We start from the raw sequence: 16547 nt of genomic DNA, 5'->3' as shown, positions 1-16547 counted from the left end.
GATGGAATTGTTTATGACCCTGGTTTGGCAGCCAGCAGGTACAGGCTGTATCAGGCTAGCAGGGCAGGAGCAATGTTCTTCAGTCAAGAACTTGTGCTGAAAATTCACTCATGAGCTCCAGGGTGCAACTTGCAGGACCAAACCTGTAGGTCATATCTGTCCATTCAAAAAGGAGTTCACTGGGTCCAATCTGTAAAATAGTCCAAGAGGAGTAAATGAATATGAGCATGTGATACTCAGTAGGAGTCAGTTTTACTAACAGAATAGTTTTCAGGTAGCTAAATCAAAGCTAGGGCTATTCTTCTGTTATTCTTTTGAATACTTTTGTTCCTTAGTATTTGAACAAAAAAACCCAACTGTTGTTGATGTTTCTTCATATGATTCAGCTATGCTTCCTACAGCAACTAAGGAATGTTGAGGCTACCTGAGAAACTTCAGTTTCCAAATGATTGTATTAAAAAGTGCTTAGGGCTTCTAAAACCTTTGAGGGAGCTGTTATAAACTGAGATACATGATCTGGGTGAAATACTCATAAGCAAGATGCGTATCTGTTCAGCTGAAATAATTTTCTTAATGCTTACAGGTACTCACTTTCACTAAAAGATTTCTTGGTTTAGCTTAAAGCTCTGGACTGAGTATCCTTCTGCCTCAGTTGTAAGTAAGGAAAAGTTGCACTGGGGCTAGCAAGGTTGTAGTGGTTTAAAAGGGCTGTAAATAAGATCAGAGTTAAGCCAATAAGAAGCCTCTTGAGACTAAAACTGTGCTAAACTCTAGGCACCTTTGAGCTGTGATTCTAGGGACCATGTCTTAAGAGGTCAGGACTGGCTTCTCAAAGGGCACCTGTTCCAGTGTGGACTTTAAAACCTGAGCAGATTAAAGGGAAAGGTTGTGAACTGAGTCACAGCTGCTACTGTTGTTTAAACAGAGACTCCTTCCTAAGTGGCAGTTGACTCGGCTTCTTTTCTTGAGTACAGCTCCACAAGTTGAGACTTGCTTTAGGTGGCCTAAAAAGCTGGAGAGCCTGAGCGTGACAGAAGACTGAACTCTGCAGACATTGGCATTGCTGGGTCTGATGTTTTACCTGTGGCAAAGGTGATCATGTCCTTAGCACTTCTAATTTTCCTCTCTTTCCATTCTCCAGGGAAGAAGTCAATGACAAATTACGAGACATGCCAGATGGAACATTCCTGGTGCGTGACGCATCGACCAAGATGCAGGGAGACTACACTCTGACCCTGCGGTGAGCACGGGGAACTTGTGGTCCCCTCAGCAAAGCCCTGAGGAGCTGTTGCCACACCATTGACAGCCCTGACTGTGTAAAGCTCATGTGGCTCGAGCTGAGAGACATTCCCAGTTCTGCACATTACAGAACAAGCAAATAAAGAGCCAGGTCTGACAGTCAGTTCTGCTCTGTGCATTGAGTCCTGTCCCTCACTAAACACTACCCTAAGGATCTCTGTGTAGATGAGATGGGACTCAGGGAAGAGAGCTGCTCAGGAGTGTTCCATAGTTTCAGAACTGCTAAGGTAAAAGGTGTTTGCAAGTGAGGCCTTTGATTAATGAGAGAGTGTTGAATACCTCATCAGCGTGCAGCTCTGGAGAGCTGAACACAATGTCTTGGTAAAAAAGAGTATCTTGTGCTTTCTGACCTAAAGTTTAGGAAATATTGACTTGCAGCCACGTTCTTTTCTTCATTAAAATCATCTGCAAGTGGCAGGTTTCCCAGAGCTGCCCCAGCCCTGTCTGCTGCAGTTGGGCAGAAGCCTCATGTGACTGGCTCTGGTGCCTTGCCCAGCCTGCCCAGCCACTTGCATCTGACGGGCTCCCAAGGCTGATTGTTAGGGACAAGCAGGTGAGGCACAGAAGCCACAGCCTTTGTAGCACACCCTTGGGAGTTACTGTGATACAGCAGGTACTTGATCCTGCCGTGAAATTCCATTGCCTTAGTGGTAGGTTTGATCCCAAGGGTGTAGTTAAAATTCGGCTTTAACTTCTGCCTCCAAGTTCTCAGCCTGTGTGCTAAGGTTTGGCATGATTTAGTTATTTTACTGAATGCAGCTGTCTTTAGAAGGCAAAATTGTAAGTGCAGGAGAAATACAGGACAGTGTCTAAACAGTCTGTTGTTGGGAAAAAAAAAAAAAATGGAAGAAATAAGCACTATAGTTGTGAAACCACTAGACTGTATAAATCTGGATAACTAAATTTACAACCATCTAGTAATCCTCAAAGGATTTCATATGTTAATGTATCCTGTATTAGCACCCATAACTCAAAAAGATTGATTAATAATTGCATAAATCTGTACTCTGTTGTATACTATTGGTGACCCTGAATTGCAGGAAATTACTGGTTTGGGTTTTCTTATGGCTCCTTTATTCAGCCTTCAGCATCCTCCTTTTCCCTCACAAAACTTCTGGCAAAGCTAGGACTTAAATACCATAAGCTGGCTCCAGAATGAACACATAGGAAGAGATTTACTTTGGGCTTTGCTCCTGTTCAAATAATCTGATGATAATTCTGTGTGTATTGACTCTAGAACTACTTAATACTTACTGCTGTGTAAAGAATCACTGTGAAGGTGTGCGGTGTGGGAGCCACTTGCCCAGGAATTTCACTGGTGTCTGTTAGCAGTGCTGGTGAGGGATGGGAGGGACTCAGTAAAACCTCTGAATGACTGTTCTTTACAGGAAGGGTGGCAACAACAAACTGATAAAGATCTATCATCGGGATGGAAAATACGGCTTTTCTGATCCACTGACATTTAATTCCGTGGTGGAACTCATTAACCACTACCGCAATGAGTCCCTTGCTCAGTACAACCCAAAGCTCGATGTGAAGTTGATGTATCCCGTGTCCCGGTACCAGCAGGTAAGATTTTCATCAGACCCCAGTAGCTTTTAGTGCAGACAAGAAAAAAATTGCAGATGTGTGTATAATTTTGAGGTTTCTCTATGAATAGCATGATTTTTTGAAAATGTTATTTTTTATTATCATTATTTAATTTTTTTACTCTATTTTTACTTTATTATTACTTTTATTTTATTTTTCTTTTTTATATTATTTTTATTTTTTTCCTTATTTAAATTTTTATTCTCTTTTTATTTTAATTTTCTTTTCATTATTAATTTATTTTTATTATTTATTTATTATTATTATATTTATTTATATTGATTTTTTTACTTTATTAAATTTCTATTTTTTTATTATCATTTTTTCCTTTTTTTTTTTTTTAAGGAGGGAAAAAAGGGTGAATTTTCATATGTGGCCTCACTTGAATCTTTGAAATTATCTAACCATCTAAGCTGCTCCATTTTATCAGGTTTCCAGTCTCCATCTGAGCCAAATTGAGAGAATTGAAACCTTGACAGGCAGCAGAGCTGAACCTCTGAGACTTTTTAATTTCTCCTTGGACCCTCGTGAACCCACTGAGCGCTGTTCTAGCCAGTGCTGCCCATAAGAGCTGTGCAGCTGCTCACTCTGTGCATAGCCATCTAAATTTTTCAGGGACATTTTTTAAACTTTTATTCAGTAGCCCTAAACACATTCTTGAATTAAGGAAAAAGAACTGCAGAGCTTTTTAGAAAATTAAAAAAAAAAAACAACTTTGGTCTTTAACTGAAGATTCTAAGCAATTTGCTTCCTTCTTTCTTGAACCTGGGAGAGCAATCCTGAAAGTAAGGTGTGGTGTGTTTTTGGAAGTTAGTATTTTGGCACGGCTCTTGGTGTCCCATAGTTCCAGTTCCTTGTGTCTGTAAACTGTGGAACATGTTGCACAAAGGAAGGCAGACTTAGACACAGTGCTCTCTAGAAACTGGATTATAAATCATGGTGCTAATATCTGTAAAATACAAATGTGCATAAGTGGACAAATGAATGCTCTTAAGGAAAAGCTGCTTTGCTTGAAGACTTAATAGCTCTTTGTATGTGCAGGATCAGTTGGTGAAAGAAGATAATATAGATGCAGTAGGTAAAAAGCTTCAAGAATACCATGCTCAGTATCAGGAAAAGAGCAAAGAGTATGACAAATTGTATGAAGAATATACCAGAACATCCCAGGTTGGTGCTGCTTTGGCTCTTTTTAGTGTGTGTTTACTGTTGTTTAAAAAGCAAAGAAAATGGTTTTAACCTGTAAAGGTTAACAAAAGCAATATAAGAGAAAATGTTAGTAAATTGTGGAATAGAGCAAGGAAGTTTCATATTTGATAGAAACAGCAAATATTGCTTATTGCTGATAGTCCTAGAGGTATGGTGGGTGGCAAGGAAGAAAAAGAAGCTGAACTTTTTAGTATACACTAAAGCTGTGGAGAAGGCCAGCACTTTAAAGCTTCACAGTGCAGTCTTCTTCCTTGGCTGCTGAGTATTTCCAGCTGCCACATGCTGCAGGGAGAGTTGTAGAGGGGTTTGTCCAGGTTTTTTGTGAAATCCTGTGCGAGTCAGTTACCAGATATTATGCGTTAAGGAAGTGTGAATGCAGTATTTGGACTGTTTCTTGTAAAATAAGATAGTTCATACGTGAGGAGGAGGTTTGCTGGCAATCTTCCTGCAAACTAAGATGGAAAATATGACTAAAATGTTTGAGGGGTTTGCAGCCTAATAGAGAGCATCACGTAGGGGAGGAGGGTAGACTTACAGGGAGTAAGTCTGCTCAGTTCTTCCCTGACCCTACTAAGACATTTGACTGAATTTAAAGCTGATTAATCCTATTTTAAATTAGTTGGGGGGAAGAAATATCATCTTCTCAGTCAGTTTAGGGAACATAATCAAGTCTTGTATTGTCGCCTGTATTATGAACAAATGACGAAGGACTCTTTCCTTACGTAGGAAATTCAGATGAAGAGAACTGCAATTGAAGCATTTAATGAAACAATTAAGATATTTGAGGAACAGTGCCACTCACAAGAGCGATACAGCAAAGAGTACATCGAGCGATTCCGCCGGGAGGGGAACGACAAAGAAATTGAACGGTGAGCTCTCAGGCTGTGTTTGCTTACCTGGAAAAAGTGGTGTCCACACTGACACTGCCATTACAGCATCATATAAACCACTTTGTAGCTCAGTGTTTTCTGAGACCTTCCCTCAAGGTATCTCAGCCTTCAGTAAAGCTCTCTTCTCTCAAGGAATTGCAGAGCTGGGAAATCTCTGGATTATCCTATCTTAATTTCAATAAATAAAGATACTGTGATGAGGACCAGGAAAAAGTAGGAAATAATGATTTAATTTGCTTATCCTATTTCTATTTGGATTTGCTCAAAATATAATTTAGAGAACTCTGTACTTGCAAACTGTGAAATGTACATAAATCTGGTAAATCCCATTGTCCATAGTTGGTTTTAGCCACTTTCAAAGAGGATCAGTGTTTAGTAGCTGTGATCTAACAAATTCGGTGAGTGCATTGTTTGAAACTGCCCTTCCCAGAGGGTATTAGCAGAAAATATCTGGATCTGGGCCTTTGAAGAAAGGCCAGGTATAATGCCTCACTTGACATAGTGCTTTATGAACCACCTAAGGAGGTTTTTGGACCAAAAACAGTTAACTGTAACAATCTCACTGTGCACTTGGCGTGCTTCATTCTGAGTAAAGACAATTAACAAGCAAAAGATATAATTTTCCTGAGTCACACAAAACCTGCAAACTAATCTTGAATGAAGAGACAGGCAGTGTTACTTCCAGGTAGCTCTTGATAGTAATTGAAACTTGCATTTGAAATCTTGCTATTGCTGATACCTGTGGTGGGCTTGCGTAATTAATAAAACAAAAACTGAACCTGACAGTGAAGGAGGAATCTGTTTTAGCTTACCTTCCTACAGAGAACTTCTTCCTGCATCTCTGCCAGAAGGAAATAATAATATTGAGGTAAAGTGAATGTTGCAGACCCTCTGGCAAGAGGTCTTTCCTGTCACTTGTACAGTAATTTTCATGTAAGGATGAGGTGGTCAGAGGGAAGAGTTGCTGTTATGGTAGTTCTGTGATACTCTTCTCTAAGTGCTACCAGCAGGTTCAGTCCTTTTGGGCTGCTTTGACCTCTTCTCTCATACTCATTTGCAGGATAATGATGAACTATGAAAAATTAAAATCACGCCTGGGTGAGATCCATGACAGTAAAATGCGTCTGGAACAAGACTTGAAGAAACAAGCTCTGGACAACAGGGAGACTGATAAGAAAATGAACAGTATCAAGCCTGACCTAATTCAGCTCCGCAAAATCAGAGATCAGTATCTTGTGTAAGTAAGCCTGACCCATACCTCAGAATAGTGTCTCTGATGAATCTGATTAATGGCTGTTTCCATCAAGATAATGAGAGTTTAATTTTCTTTTCATAACCAAAGTTCTGTTGGTGTTAAGGTGCTACATTCTGGCAGGGGGTGTCTTAGAGCTGATTGGCCTCTTCATGACTTCATTATTTAAAGAGCCAGCCACAATTAGGTGCACATTCTGCAGCTCCTGTAAATAAAGAATTTAAGAAAAAATTAGTCATAAACAAAACCTGTGGTTGCTAATATAACAGATGGTAGTACTTTTTTTTTTTTAGGTGTCTCAGATGTTGCTTTTACCCACACTTGATTTCACCACCAGTTATCCAGCTCCTAATGTCCCCACGCTGGACACAGGCTCTTTCTCTTGTGTCTGAGCTTCAGTTTGCTCACTAAGAAAACCCATACACATGCTCTGAAGTAATGTATTAATGTTCTCTTCTTCTGGCAGATGGCTCAATCACAAGGGGGTGAGACAGAAGCGAATAAATGACTGGCTGGGGATCAAAAATGAAAATATTGATGAGTAAGTGTCACTATACATATGATTTTATTGTGAAGTGTTCCGTTAATAAGTGTTTTCTCTTGTGGGGTTGGTAACAAAAACCACCAGTTTCTCAAGAAAGGATTGGAGTCATGTGATGTCATGTGAGGCAGCAACTCTGCTGAAACATGTAGGATTAAAATTAAGATCCAAGTGGAAGCCTTTAATATATGTTTGTTAGGAGCCCGACCTCCCCAATTTGGGCAATTTTGGTATTTCTTTGTATGATTTCTGTGAAAATAACTCTGCTTGTTAAGTCCTTTTCTGATCACTGGTTAACAAATTTATCCTCTTAGCACATACTTTGTGAATGAAGAAGATGAAAACCTGCCACATCATGATGAGAAAACTTGGTTTGTTGGGGATCTCAACCGTATCCAAGCGGAAGACTTGCTCTGTGGGAAACCTGACGGAGCATTTTTAATTCGTGAGAGTAGCAAGAAAGGATGTTATGCTTGTTCTGTGGTGTAAGTCTGTTTTCCTTTTTGTTCTAACTACTCAATTCATAAATCTCTACCAAAGCTCTTTATTTTGGAGAACAAAAGCCAGGCCTAGCTTAGGCCTACCCATTGGAATGTGTTTCATGTTTGCAGGAAGACCGGCATGGTAAAAGCTTTGTAACAAAAATGTGCTTTGAATGTACAATAACTGTAGTCCTGCAGCCTCTGCAGTTCCCACACTAGTTAGTACAAAGTTCTGAAGTATCCCAACTTGAAACTCTGTAGTAACAGCCCAAGTTAGGGCCTAATTCTCCTATATTCTTCCCTGCTAAGGGACACTTGGGAAGAAATAAAGCAGGCTTGTAAAGGTGTGGCATCCTCCATTCTCATTTTCAGACATGCCCAACTCTAGATCTTTTTCTTGTATGTGTAAGGTAATGATGATGCTTCAGGATTATTTGTGAGCAGTAGTTTTGATGACATTCACACAGCCTTGCATTGATTTCTTGTATTTCACTTCATTTTATGCTGGTGTAATGAAGGTCAGAAATACTCCAACTCCATTATCTAAAAATCCTTCAAGCTTGTCCTGGAGTCCAAAATGGCTTTCACTGATTTATTTCACATGAGGTTAATTGCTTCTGAGCACACGTGTGAGAAATGAATATATGAAGGTTTAGCACCTCAAGGTAACTGAAGACTGTAGTATCTGCTGTGTTCAATGTTCTGTTCACTGCAGTCACTCCAGTGTTGGGTTCATCAGACGCTTTTGTTAGGTTGGGATCATGCTACAGGCTCGCAAAGGGGTGGCACAGAGTAACCTGTTCCTACATGTGACTGGGATTGTAACAGGCTCCAGTGCAGGGATTACATAACACCTGATCTTTCTGGCAGATAAGTTTTTCTAGCAGCTTTGGAATTGCTGTGCTCCAGTAGCTGCTTTGCCAAGTTAGAGACTCGGTCGCTATGGCTTCAGATAATGAATCAGCTTGAACCCGTCCCATGCTTAACATTAAAAAATGCACATAGGTTAAATAACAAGGTTAGCACTGTGTTTCATGGAATACGTTGTAGGTCCTGATAATTTGTGGGTTTTGATTTCTTTGCTTAGTGGAAAGGTTTCTAGGTGAGTTGAGCACAAAGTCATGCACAAAGCTGACTTTGGGTGCTTATCTTCTTGGTTCAGTTCTTGACTTTTTTCCCAAGGACCATTTGGAGAACAATGCAGTAGGGAATTGTACTGCTGGGGTGGAAGAGCCCTCTTATGTAGATTATTATGCAAGAGTGTTTAATCGCATGCCCTGAGGCACTGTTTCTTCACAGACTACATTAATCTCCTCCACTTGCACCTACTGGGTCCTCCATTTTGTAATTCAGGGACTGCTGGAGTTGCTGCATTAGTTAATTGTTAATAGACTGTCACTTTGTGTTTGTCCTTCTGTGTTAAACTCTCCTCTTTCCTTTCCTTGCAGAGCTGATGGAGAGGTGAAACACTGTGTGATCTACAGCACTCCGAGAGGCTATGGGTTTGCAGAACCATACAACCTGTACAGCACACTTAAGGATTTGGTTCTTCATTACCAGCAGACATCCCTTGTCCAACACAATGATTCCCTAAATGTCAGGCTTGCCTATCCTGTCTACGCACAGATGCCCCCCTCTCTCTGCAGGTAAATTTTGGGGAGGAGGAAAGCGTTGGCTTATCTTGGATTCTTTTCTACGATTTTTATTAGAACTCGGAGGGCATTCTTTCTCCTTAGACTGCTTGTTTTGCACAAGAAGTGATTCTGTGAATGTGAATCAAAAAGAGGCCTAGCAGCAACAAGACGACAACTTGGGTGTAGGTGTCCTGGTGCTACCTTAAAAGCTCAGCTGTGCTTTTACACCGATACTTTTGTTTCCTTATGAGGGGAATAAACTCAACGCAACGCATACAAAAATACTGGAAGCAGAGCATCATTTTATGGAGATGATTTTTTGCCAGGCACCTTCAGTGGAACTTCTAATTGGATTTTGTTTTCTCTTGTTCTAGTAGACACAATTTGAAGCCTCTACCCGAGGCACTGGTAATGTCTTTCAGTCTTAAACTCCCAACAAACTAGGGGAAAACTCTGCCACAGCAATTCTTCTCTGCTAATTTTAGCAGCTTCACTGCGATTCAGCCGGACTTCCAAAAGAGGGCTTGTCTTGAGGTAGCATGGAATTTGGTGAGAGAAGACCAAAGGAATTATGGGAAAGCTTCAGGTTTTTATTTAAATGGAAAAACGCTTGTAAAAGGAAAGTTGCTTTATTTTTTTGCCAACAGTAACAAAAGTTTTGGTTTCAATGGCACTACAGGTCTTCGCTTAAAGGAAAAATAACCAAACTGAGCACGCCAAAACTTTGTTCGTTGCTAGATCGAGCACTTACAGGGGAGGTTGCATTAGCATCCGCACATACTTTCTGCACCAAAACTTGAAACAAATAAAAGGAAAAGCTAAACATTGTGTGGCTTCAAAACACTAAATTTGTCTGATCTGATGTAATTGCTCACTCTCCTCTTTCTTCACCCCCTCTCCCTCCTGTTCTTCAGACTGGGATTCTGTTTTCAGAGTTTTAATGATACTGTGCTTCAGAATGTAAACCAGAATGAAGCTTGCACTGACCTGCTGCAGGTCTCTTGCTGAACAGTGACAGACTTGTCACTTGTAACATTTGATTTTGGTACAGAAGAGGTCGGTGTAATCAAATGCTCCTGGATGGCTTATTGTAGCCTGTGCTTTGGTGGGGTATAGTTACTTCCAGTTGTAAGAAGTGAGCATGCTAATCCTAGATCTCCTCTGATTTGTTCTTTGCGAGCTGGGTTCTGAACTCTCACACCACTGCAGCCAAGCAAGATTTTACTCTGGTATTATCTAAATTCCCTTGTAGTTATTTTAGACACGATGCAAAACACAGGAAGGGATGAGAGCCATACTCCTCAGTTATTGGATGTCTGGTAACATCCTTTGGCAGGGGCTGCTGTCAAATACTGGAGTGGGTAGTCCTGGGCTTCATCAACTACAGCAATCATCAAATAAATCCCCTCCCTGGAAAGTGTACAAAGCAGCTTATTTCCATTCCTTAAGCTTCTAAAATGAAAAAGAGCTAAGTTTGGCAAACTGAACCACTTGGCATCAAAGCACAACTGGCAAAGCAATTGTTCAGTGTGCAACCTTGAAAGTTACTTTTGTTCCCATTACTGGAAGCGTTTCCCTTGCAATGCACCCATTGTGAAGGACAGGAAGCAGACAGTCATGCAGGTCTGAGAATGCTGGAGACCCATTTCTGACCCTGGGGCTGATTTCCTGTTCAAATGGCTTTTTTTTGTAATGCCTGGGCAGTAGTGCCAGGCTTGTTGATGTATATTGTTTACACTAGAAGTATTATTTCACTGAATGTCTTGAATTGGCAGGTAGGGAAGTGACAAGGCTGGAGCACTGACAGCCATTGTAGGAAGGGTAGTCTGGTTGCCTGGCATGCCATGACATTTTTTATTTTGCACTAATGACCCTGACACATCCCAGACACTTCCTAATTGGCCAGAGTGCAGTCTTCAGGCAAGGAATTCTGTAGATGCCACTTTTCTCATTTAAATGATACCCTACAAAGCTTAACCAAAACTCAAAACCGTGTGAGAGAGGAATAAAAGGCACATAAGCTGCTATGTCAAAATGAACCACATCTGTTTGTGTGTCCCTTCTACTTCCCCAGGAAAAATGAGACACAGCCTTTGCTGTTAGTGGAAATCTTGAATGGTTTCCTCAGTGGTCTGTGGACATGGAATTTTTTTCTTGGCTAATTTGCAGTTCTAATCTGGTAGCTGTACAGCTGCCATTCTCACACCTCTCAGGCATCTAGCATTCCCTTGATGCTGGGTTGAGACCAAATGCTCAGTCAAGGAAATCAGTTCAAAGGCACAAATGATAGCCAGGTGCCTCACGCCTCTAGAAAAACCTGTGTGAGAGGAGTGTCTGATTTTTCCCTGCCCTTGTGATCTCTCTGCACTCTCTTACTGATAGTGTTAAAATCTGAGGCTGAGGAGGCCCATATTTCTGATCCCTGCTTTTGTGACAGAGGTAACCTGGCCAAAGTGTTTCACATCTGCCCCAGTTTCAGGTAGGGCTCAGTTTTGTTTTAAACAGGCACAGATCTACTTCCAGGCTCATAAATCCTGGCACACCCTCGCAGTCCTGACAGCAGCAGGATAGCAGAGCAGGGCTGTCTGAAGTCTCCCTGTAGTGGAATCTGATTGATCCTGTGAGGTCTTGGTCCAGGCTCCAGCCCTGGCTCTGCCAAGGTAAATACGGTGTAATTCCATTAGCATCTGTGAAGGTAGCTTGGCTTTATCGTGGTGTGAGTGAGTTGGGACTCTTGGCCCTTTGCTCCCCAAGCTCTTTTTGCTGATCACAGGTGATGTATTTGCTGTGAATGATGCACCCAGAGCCAATAAGCCATCCTGGAGTGTTCTTTGAAGGTCTGTTTTGCCCAAACTTTCAGAGCAGGGCTACGGGCAGACAAAGCCTGCATTCCTTGTACTGGCTCCATTATTCTGAGCGAGCTCCTGAGGCTGTTTTGCCATGGTCTCTCTCTGTGTTTGGTTTAGGCACCTGAAATCCCAGCTGCTGCCGTGGCTCCCCATTGATTCACACGTGCTATTGCACAGGTTCTTTTTGTAACTATTTTGCACTCACAGAGCAAATGAAAATTGGTATAAAATCAACTGACACATGTAGCTGGTGTGATCTGTGGGGCAAGGGCTTGGTCCTGCACCTCTTATTGTGCTTGGCCTAATTCTGTTTGCTCAGTAGCATTAGACCTGTGAGAAAACCCACAGCTTCCAGGAGCTGTTCTACACTTGCATGACTGAGAAATCAGAAATGGGCCTGTGAGGTGCAGGATTACACCCCAGGATGAAAAGCAGCTGTTAAGCCTGAAACAAATACAGGAAACGTGAACACAAAGGCAAAACAAAGAAACTCAAGTTCTTTTAAAGCAGTAAGATGTGAGAAGGTTTTAATTTTAAGAGTCAGAACATGAGGAGGAAAGGGGGAAGTAGCCTCACTGTCGTAGCAGCCATCTGGTACCAGGCTGCAGTTAGAGGAACATTGATCTCACTGACCCATATTGTATTAAATATATATGTAGAGTTAAATAAATAACTTTTGCACAGTGTTAAATGGGGGAGGGGGGGAAGGGATGCTGAAACTCGAATATGCAGTTTCTTCTAATCTGTTTTGAAGTATATTTGCAGGGAATTAGGGGTGATTCAGTATTTTGTATTGGTATGGATGGAAATCAGGTCTGCTTCCACAGTTGCCATTGGCCCCGTTGTGTCAGCCATGAGTGCCATGTTTTTGAAGTTAGTAAGTTATAAATCTTTTCCCACAAGTTTGTTTGTTGATTACAAGTAATCTGGGCATGGGAAGAACCAACCTAGAAACAGAGGGATGTCCCAACAGATGCTTCACTAGTGTGTGAAGCAGTAATGTGCAATTGTCCACCTTCTGATGCTGGACTGCTCTAGTTCTGGGGGTTTGTCTTTGGGTTTTTATTTCATTCTCATCAGCAGTGAAGTGAGTAGCTGCTTTGCACTGCTGGTAGTTGCAATCTAGAGTTATATCCAGTACAGTCCTTTGTCTTATGCCAAAAGTAAAATGCTCTTTCCACACTCATCTCTCCTGAGGTGGCAGATGTTCAAGAAGTTTTCCATTTAATCTGGTGGGCCTGATTCTTTTCTCGCTGACATTGGTGTTAGCAAGACTTCCACAACCAAAAGCCATTCCCAGGAAAAAAAACTTGCATTTAATCACAGCTGAATTCTAGTCACAGCAGGGCAAAAATCAAAGTTTTTCCCTCTCAAAGCCAAGCAACTGTAATGGGACTGTGGAAATGAATGCTGACACTTAGTGCTGTTTTGGGGAGGACAGGAGAAGGAAGAGGGTCTTGGTTGCCCAAAATCCTGGGCTCTCTGCAGGCTTAGGTGGCACCATGTCTGTAACTGAATGCTGTGACTGTTTAAAACAGCAGAATTGCTATAGGAGTGTCACACTTTAAGTTTGGAAAAGCCCCTTATTTGGTACTTGAACAATCTCGCTTCTGTTTTTGAATGTCTGTTTATTTTTTATTTTTTGTTACACTAACAGGGAATAAAAATCTGAAATGTTAGTGAGTCTTGTATGCTTGCTGCATTGTGCAGACATGAAACAGGTACTGCTTGTGGATCAGGAGGGCTAAGAGACAGGTTCAAAATGCAGTTTATAAAGCACTAAGATGGGTTGGGGGTTGTTTCAGTTAGACCATGTTTATAATCAAGTTTCCTTATGTGTAGTTTCCGTATAGTTGATTGGCAACCTCCTCTTTTGCAATAGCAAAACCAAAATAACATTCCCGAAGAACAAAAATTCTGTTAGGGGAGGGGGGTCAGGCTTGCTCAAATCAGCATTCAAAGCAAATAGCTTTAGTGGAGAGGAAGGATCAGCACCCTAAAGCATCCCTCTGGTTGTAGTTTGATGAAGCAGAAGACAGACCGTGAAGCAGAAACCTCTGCCTGGAACCACAAAATAAGAGGAGATACCAGAGCAGACCCTTCCCTTTGGAATAACCAGTTGTACTCTCCTTAAAAGCACATGCAGGAGAGGGTTAGGGAATTGATACAAGTGCTAGAGGAGCTGCTGCCCTTTCTGCATGGGAAGGGAACTTGCACTGCTGATCCCCTTGTTTCCCTTGGCACACGAGCAGCCGGGAGAAGGGAAGGACCAGCCCAAAGAAGCACTGGCCTGTTCCTCAGGAGGCTGGGCCAGTTCAGCACTGCATGAGCAGCAGCTTTGGATGGGGTTACGTGAAGTTTGGCCAACATTTTTGTGAATCTTGCATTCTGTGGGCAGAAATACTTTCCACCGAATGGGAAGGGGGAAAAAAAAAAATCCAAAAAAAATTCTCTCTTGAAATCTTTTCAGTTCCTTCCTGTTTGTTCAAAGGGGCAGATTGGGAGCTTTAGCTTGTTAACTGTTTAGATGATGACAGTGCTTGAAGTGCTGCTCTTTGGGGCTGGCTCCATACAATTAATGCAGAATTTGCATTTTTAAAATTGCTATTGGCATAGACTCACCGTATTTTATGACTAGACTCGCCATTTGTTCTAAAGTTCGCCTTTAAAAAACGTAATATGAGCTTCAGAGGCAAGTAAAAAAAAGTGAGACGGGCCCTTTTTGATAGGAAAAAAAACTGCTTCGTTGATCAACCCGTATTAGAGAAAGCAGCTTTAATTTGATGCCCCCCTCCACCACCTTCCCTTGGGATTGCTTCTGTGAGATCGGCATTGGCAAATGAGGGGAGGGACATTTCCCCCTGTATCCAGCACCGCCGTTCCCATGCACTTCCCAAGTGCTTGTAGCAAGAGGCTCGGGATCGTTTGGAGAAAGTTACTGCATCCAAAGACAAAAGAAAAGGTCTCTAAGGGTGACTGTCACCCCCCAGCAGGGGCTTGTAGGATGCTGGGGCCGGCCCGAGCTGCCCCGGGTCTCTGTTGGCTGCAGGGAGAGGGGGGCTCACGTTCACTCAGCTGGGTCGGGGTTTGGATCTGTTTTGTTTTCGTGAGTGACTTCTACATCCAGCAAAGATCTGTTTGATGAAAACCTGTTAATTTTGTATATCTGGCTGTTTATTGCACCATGGGATTGTAATGGTCTGCATCATCCGTGTGTGTGTGTGTGCGCGTGCGTGTGTGTGTATATGTACTGTATGTATATAGATATATGTAAAATATATTCACGTACACATTTATAAGCATTAGCTGTAAGTGGCACTGCCCCTTAAAAATAAAACAAAACTCACTGTTAGCACATTCTGCCACGTGTTTAGGCAGAATTGGGTTGGTTTTTTTGTCAAACGAAAAGGAGTTTATTGTGTTCATCTTGCATATGTGCTTCTGAAATGCTGAACTCTGGATTTCCTCAGGGGGGTTGCTACTATATTTGTAAACAGAGTTGATTTGGGGTGTTATTTACTCTGGGACAAAGCATTCAACCCTGTCCCAAGCAGAGGCTTGGCAAAAGAAACCCCTCTTGCTCTCCTGTGAGACGCAGTGATTGTTTGCACGTTCAGTGGCCCCTCAGTGTCCCCTGTCCAGAGCTGATGTGCAATGGGTGGTGTTGGTGCGTGTCCCTTTGTGAGTGGACTCTTTGTACAAGGTGTGGTTCAATGTAAAGCATGAGTGGGTGTTTGATCTTGTGTCGAGGGCTGAAATAACAGCACACTCCTTTGTACAACCTTTGCATCAATGTTTCTGCTTTTCTTTGACTTCTATTTTCTTTAAGGGAAACTGCATCTGTTAAGAACCTGCTTCTCCAGAAGCTATTGAATTATTTTGTTTTCCAGATGAATTCCAGCATGTAACTTTGGTACTCTTGTTTGTTATTTGTGTAAAATCTGTTCTTCTGTCGTTTATGGTGTAGTCGGGGAGGGGGGTGGGGGGGAAGAAAAGAAAAAAAAAAAAGGAATTCATGTAGTTTAACTTTTAAAGAAAAGAAACAAACTGCTTCATAAGGAAACCAAGTGTATGTTAGTGTTTTCTGACAAGTCATCCTGTAGTTTCTAGCTCAGTAATGCAACACTGTACTTGTCACCGGGTGTGTTACAATTTTGCTGTACTTTCTTTTACTAGATGGTTGGGCTTTTAAATCCCAGACACTAAGCATCCTGGGCCTACTTGCTCTAGATCAAAAAAAAAAACGCAATAAAAAAAAAAATTGCAATAAAGCACATTGACATGTAATGTTTTAGAAGGATGTACTGACAGCTGTTTCTAATAAATTCCGAACTGCAGCGTGGTCGGGCTGTGTCTGTCTCCCAGCCGAGGCCACGGGCATCATCTTTAAAATAAGCTTTAAAAAAAAAAAGACTTGCAGAGGTCTGATTTCCTCTAGGCTGGAGAGAAAGCCCCTCCTGGGGCTGGGAGGAGGGAGGAATACACGTAGCACACGCGCGTTTCTTAATGGAGCCGTCCCTGTGTTCCTTCCACAGCGTCTTCTGCGGGAGCAGGAGCCATCAGCAGTGTTCTTGCATGGCTCACTGCTTCCTCTGCCATCAGGGAAAACCAGGTTTGGTGATGCCACTGTTGGTGCTGGGGGGAGAGCAGGGGATGCACCACTTGAGCAGACTTAGGAAAGAAAAGGCTCAGCTGCATGCACTCACTTAGATTTTGCAGGAGTTTGGGAAATCACTGCTTTCCCAGTTCCTTCATGAGCACCAGGCATTGGAACCACTGAAAAGTCAGTGAGTTTGGGGGTGGT

At 42.0% G+C, this 16547-nt stretch overlaps 1 protein-coding gene across 2 annotated transcripts in view; it reads left to right on the top strand.

Moving 5' to 3' along the window:
• Window positions 1-16082, top strand: part of LOC107208273 (phosphatidylinositol 3-kinase regulatory subunit gamma) — a 78071-nt gene extending 61989 nt beyond the window's left edge. For both annotated transcript variants that reach the window (XM_015636505.3, XM_015636506.2), the window contains 8 exons: window positions 1142-1240; window positions 2688-2868; window positions 3931-4056; window positions 4822-4964; window positions 6046-6222; window positions 6704-6778; window positions 7093-7263; window positions 8709-16082. In XM_015636505.3, coding sequence (XP_015491991.1) covers window positions 1142-1240; window positions 2688-2868; window positions 3931-4056; window positions 4822-4964; window positions 6046-6222; window positions 6704-6778; window positions 7093-7263; window positions 8709-8910 — 1174 coding nt within the window. In that variant the 3' untranslated portion in view covers window positions 8911-16082. The remainder of the gene's footprint in view (window positions 1-1141; window positions 1241-2687; window positions 2869-3930; window positions 4057-4821; window positions 4965-6045; window positions 6223-6703; window positions 6779-7092; window positions 7264-8708) is intronic.
• Window positions 16083-16547: the final 465 nt, after the last annotated feature.

The sequence above is a fragment of the Parus major genome, chromosome 8 (genome assembly GCF_001522545.3).
Source record: "Parus major isolate Abel chromosome 8, Parus_major1.1, whole genome shotgun sequence".
NCBI classification, from domain to species: Eukaryota; Metazoa; Chordata; class Aves; order Passeriformes; family Paridae; genus Parus; species Parus major.
The sequence above is the reverse complement of the archived record's forward strand: the minus strand, read 5'-3'. Positions and strand labels throughout refer to the sequence as shown.